This window comes from Penaeus chinensis, chromosome 29 (assembly GCF_019202785.1).
Source record: "Penaeus chinensis breed Huanghai No. 1 chromosome 29, ASM1920278v2, whole genome shotgun sequence".
Classification (NCBI taxonomy): domain Eukaryota; kingdom Metazoa; phylum Arthropoda; class Malacostraca; order Decapoda; family Penaeidae; genus Penaeus; species Penaeus chinensis.
The window spans coordinates 29,606,729-29,611,728 of NC_061847.1; the positions used below are offsets into that span (position 1 = coordinate 29,606,729).

At 63.3% G+C, this 5,000-nt stretch overlaps 1 protein-coding gene across 1 annotated transcript in view; it reads right to left on the reverse strand.

Annotated features, from left to right (window-relative positions):
• Nucleotides 1–5,000, reverse strand: part of LOC125040457 (synaptogenesis protein syg-2-like) — a 45,102-nt gene that overhangs the window by 4,334 nt on the left and 35,768 nt on the right. The window contains exon 7 of the mRNA XM_047635010.1: nucleotides 137–254. Within this exon, the coding sequence (XP_047490966.1) occupies nucleotides 137–254 (118 nt within the window). The remainder of the gene's footprint in view (nucleotides 1–136; nucleotides 255–5,000) is intronic.

Genomic DNA, 5,000 nt, shown 5'->3' on the forward strand with positions numbered 1-5,000 from the left:
TGTGTGTGCTTGAGTTCCGGAATATGAAATCGACCCGTCTCGCAGGCGAATACAGTCCTCTATAATTCCTTTAATAATGAACCCTTCCTTACCTCTCGTCTACGTAACAGTCTCCCTGCCTTGCTGTCTGCCTGACTCTGCCTGACACGGCTATACCCAATACGTAAGCCCTCGGCGTTCGTAATAAGCCATGAGAAGTGCATGACAGTCCCCCAGCATCCGCCTTGACACTCGCCATCATCATTGGAGTCTGGCTTGACGGGAGGGGAACGTCAGCGCTAGTAAATACACTCGACGCTAACGACCTTCCACATACTCCATTCAGGTGTGTCCCCCCCCCTCACCCTCTCCTTCCCCTACTCTCCTTTCCTCTCGGCCTACCTCTCCTTCTCTCTCCTCTCCTCTCCTTCCTCACCTCCTCTTCTCCCTTCCCTCCCTCCTCCCCTCTTCTTCCTCGGCCCCTCTCCTCTCATCTCTCCTCTCCTTCCTCACCTCCTCACCCGCTCTCCTCCCCTCTCCTCCTCCTCCTCCCCTCTCCTTCCCTCTCCTCCTCCTCCCCTCTCCTCCTCCTCCCCTCTCCTCCTCCTCCCCTCTCCTCCTCCTCCCCCCTCCTCCTCCTCCCCTCTCCTCCCCTCTCCTCCTCCTCCCCTCTCCTCCCCTCTCCTCCTCCTCCCCTCTCCTCCTCCTCCCCTCTCCTCCTCCTCCCCTCTCCTCCTCTTCCCCTCTCCTCCTCCTCCCCTCTCCTCCCCTCTCCTCCTCCTCCCCTCTCCTCCTCCTCCCCTCTCCTCCTCCTCCCCTCTCCTCCCCTCTCCTCCTCCTCCCCTCTCCTCCCCTCTCCTCCTCCTCCCCTCTCCTCCTCTTCCCCTCTCCTCCTCTTCCCCTCTCTTCCCCTCTCCTCCTCCTCCCCTCTCCTCCTCTTCCCCTCTCCTCCTCCTCCCCTCTCCTCCCCTCTCCTCCTCCTCTCTCTCCCCCTCTCCTCCCCTCTCCTCCTCCTCCCCTCTCCTCCTCTTCCCCTCTCCTCCTCCTCCCCTCTCCTCCTCCTCCCCTCTCCTCCTCCTCCCCTCTCCCTCCTCCTCCCCTCTCCTCCTCCTCCCCTCTCCTCTCTCCTCCCCTCTCCTCCTCCTCCCCCTCTCCTCCTCCTCCCCTCTCCTCCCCTCTCCTCCTCTTCCCCTCTCCTCCCCTCTCCGCCTCCTCCCCTCTCCTCCTCTCCCCTCTCCTCCTCCTCCCTCTCCTCCTCCTCCTCCTCCCTCTCCTCCTCTTCCCCTCTCCTCCTCCTCCCCTCTCCTCCCCTCTCCTCCTCCTCCCCTCTCCTCCCCTCTCCTCCTCCTCCCCTCTCCTCCTCTCCCCTCTCCTCCTCCTCCCTCCTCCTCCCCTCTCCTCCCTCCTCCTCCTCCTCCCCCTCTCCTCTCCCTCTCCCTCTCTCCTCCTCCCTCTCCTCCCCTCTCCTCCTCCCTCTCCCTCCTCCTCCCCTCTCCTCCTCCTCCCCTCTCCTCCCCTCTCCTCCTCCTCCCCTCTCCTCCACCTCCCCCCTCCTCCTCCTCCCCTCCCCCTCTCCTCCTCCTCCCCTCCTCCCCTCTCCTCCTCCTCTCCCCTCTCCTCCCCTCCCCTCTCCTCCCCCCTCTCCTCCTCCCCCCTCTCCTCCTCCAACCCTTCTCCTTACCTCTCGTCCTACTACATCCTCCCTGCCTTGCTGTCCTGCCTGACTCTCTGCCCTACACCGGCTATACCCAATACTAGCCCTCCGCGTTCGTAATAAGCCCATGAACATGCATGACCAGTCCCCCCCATCCGCCTTGCACTCGCCATCATCATTGCAGTCTGGCTTGACGAGGAACTCAGCGCTAGTAAATACACTCACGCTAACACCTCCACATACTCCATTCAGGTCTGTCCCCCCCCCCTCACCCTCCTCCTCTCCCCTACTCTCCTTTCCTCTCGCCTACCTCCTCCTCTCCTCCCTCTCCTCTCCTTCCTCACCTCCTCTTCTCCTCTTCCTCCCTCCTCCCCTCTTCTTCCTCCTCCTCTCCTCTCCTCCCTCTCTTCCCTCTCCTCCTCCTCCCTCTCCTCCCCTCTCCTCCTCCTCCCCTCTCCTCCCTCTCCTCCTCCTCACCTCTCCTCCTCTTCCCTCTCCTCCTCCTCCCCTCTCCTCCTCCTCCCTCTCCTCCTCCTCCCCTCTCTCCCCTCTCCTCCTCCTCCCCTCTCCTCCTCTCCCCTCTCCTCCTCCTCCCCTCTCCTCCTCCTCCCCTCTCCTCCTCCTCCCTCTCCTCCTCTCTCCCCTCTCCTCCTCCTCCCCTCTCCTCCCCTCTCCTCCGTCCTCCCTCTCTCCCCTCTCCTCCTCCTCCCCTCTCCTCCTCCTCCCTCTCCTCCTCCTTCCCCTCTCTCCTCCTCCCCTCTCCTCCTCCTCCCCTCTCCTCCTCTCCCCTCTCCTCCTCCTCCCCTCTCCTCCCCTCTCCTCCTCCTCCCCTCTCCTCCCCTCTCCTCCTCCTCCCCTCTCCTCCTCCTCCCCTCTCCTCCTCCTCCCCTCTCCTCCTCCTCCCCTCTCCTCCACCTCCCCTCTCATTCTCCTTCCTCCTCCTCTCCCTCTCCTCTCCTCCCCTCTCCTCCTCCTCCCCTCTCCTCCCTCCTCCTCCTCCTCCCCTCTCCTCCTCCCCCCTCTCCTCCTCCTCCCCTCTCCTCCTCTTCCCCTCTCCTCCACCTCCCTCTCATTCTCCTTCCCTCTCCTCCTCCTCCCTCTCTCCTCCTCCTCCCCTCTCCCCCTCTTCCTCTCTCCTCCTCCTCCCCTCTCCTCCTCCTCCCCTCTCCTCCTCCTCCCCTCTCTTCCCCTCTCCTCCTCCTCCCTCTCCTCCCCTCTCCTCTCCTCCCCTCTCCTCCCTCTCCTCCTCCTCCCCTCTCCTCCTTCCTCCCCTCTCCTCCTCCTCCCCTCTCCTTCCCCTCTCCTCCTCCGCCCCTCTCCTCCCCTCTCCTCTCCTCCCCTCTCCTCCCCTCCTCCTCCTCCCCTCTCCTCCTCCTCCCCTCCTCTCCTCCTCCCCTCTCCTCCACCTCCCCTCTCATTCTCCTTCCTCTCCTCCTCCTCCCCTCCTCCTCCTCCTCCCCTCTCCTCCTCTTTCCCTCTCCTCCTCCTCCCCTCTCCTCCTCCTCCCTCTCCTCCTCCTCCCATCTCCTCCCCTCTTCTCCTCCTCCCCTCTCCTCCCCTTCTCCTCCTCCTCCCCTCTCCTCCTCCGCCCTCTCCTCCTCTTCCCCTCTCCTCCTCCTCCCCTCTCCGCCTCTTTCCCTCTCCTCCTCCTCCCCTCTCCTCCTCCTCCCTCCGTCTCCCCTCCACTCTCCTCCTCTGCCCCTCTTCCTCCTCCTCCCCTCTCCTCCACCTCCCCTCATTCTCCTTCCTCTCTCCTCCCTCCCCTCTCCTCCTCCTCCCCTCTCCTCCTCTCCCTCTCCTCCTCTCCCTCTCCTCCTCCTCCCCTCTCCTCCTCCTCCCCTCTCATTCCTCCTTCCCTCTCCTCCTCCTCCCCTCTCCTCCTCCTCCCCTCTCCTCCTCCTCCCCTCTCCTCCTCTTCCCCTCTCCTCCCTCTCCTCCTCCCCTCTCCTCCTCTCTCCCCTCCTCCTCCTCCTCCCCTCTCCTCCTCCTCCCCCTCTCCTCCTCCTCCACTCTCCTCCTCTCCCCTCTCCTCCTCCTCCCCTCTCCTCCTCCTCCCCTCTCATTCTCCTTCCCCTCTCCTCCTCTTCCCTCTCCTCCTCCTCCCCTCTCCTCCTCCTCCCCTCTCCCCCTCCTCCCCTCTCCTCCTCCTCCCCTCTCCTCCTCCTCCCATCTCCTCCCCTCTCCTCCTCCTCCCCTCTCCTCCCCTCTCCTCCTCCTCCCCTCTCCTCCTCCTCCCCTCTCCTCCTCCTCCCCTCTCCTCCTCCTCCCCTCTCCTCCTCCTTCCCCTCTCCTCCTCCTCCCCTCTCCTCCTCCTCCCCTCTTCTCCTCCTCCACTCTCCTCCTCCTCCCCTCTCCTCTCCTCCCCTCTCCTCCTCCTCCCCTCTCCTCCTCCTCCCCTCTCCTCCCCTCTCCTCCTCCTCCCCTCTCCTCCTCTCCTCCTCCTCCCTCCTCTCCTCCTCCTCCCCTCTCCTCCTCCTCCCCTCTCCTCCTCCTCCCCTCTCCTCCTCCTCCCCTCTCCTCCCTCTCCTCCTCCTCCCTCTCCTCCTCCTCCCCTCTCCTCCTCCTCTCCTCCTTCCCCTCTCTCCTCCTCCCCACCCCTTCCCTCCTTCTCCTCCTCCTCCCCTCTTCTCCTCCTCCCCTCTCCTCCTCTTCCCCTCTCCTCCTCCTCCCCTCTCCTCCTCCTCCCCTCTCCTCCTCCTCCCCTCTCCTCCTCCTCCCCTCTCCTCCTCCTCCCCCTCTCCTCCTCCTCCCCTCTCCTCCTCTTCCCCTCTCCTCCTCCTCCCCTCTCCTCCTCCTCCCCTCTCCTCCTCCTCCCCTCTCCTCCTCTCTCCTTGCTTCATCCTCCTCCTCCCTTATTGCTCCTCTCTCTACCCCGTCTCGTTCTCCCTAAATGTGTTTCCCTTTTCATTCTTCTTCCTTTTCTCTTCTCCCTTCTTCTCTTTCTCTTTCTCCCCTCTTCCGTCTTTTCTACTCCTCCTCCTTCTTCTCCTCCATCTCCTCCTCCTTCTCCTCCCCCTCCCTTTCTCTTCAATTCTTGCTTCGCTGCCTCCTTTCTCCTCTTCCTCCTCTTCTTTCTCCATTCTCCTCTACCCCCACCTCTTCTTCTAATTCTTCACTACCTCCTTTTCCTCCACCTCCCTTCCCTTCCCCTGGTTCTCTATTCCTCCTTCATTATTGTCTCCTACTCCTCCTCCTCCTCCTCCTCCTCCTCCTCCTCCTCCTCCTCCTCCTCCTCCTCCTCCTTGTTCCTTCTTTTCCTCCTTTCTTCTCCCCCTCCCCCCCTCACCCCAACCCTCTCTTAACCTTGTTTGCTTAATAAGCTTTATCTCTTTTTATCATACACACTTTTCTTTGTCTCCTTCACCTC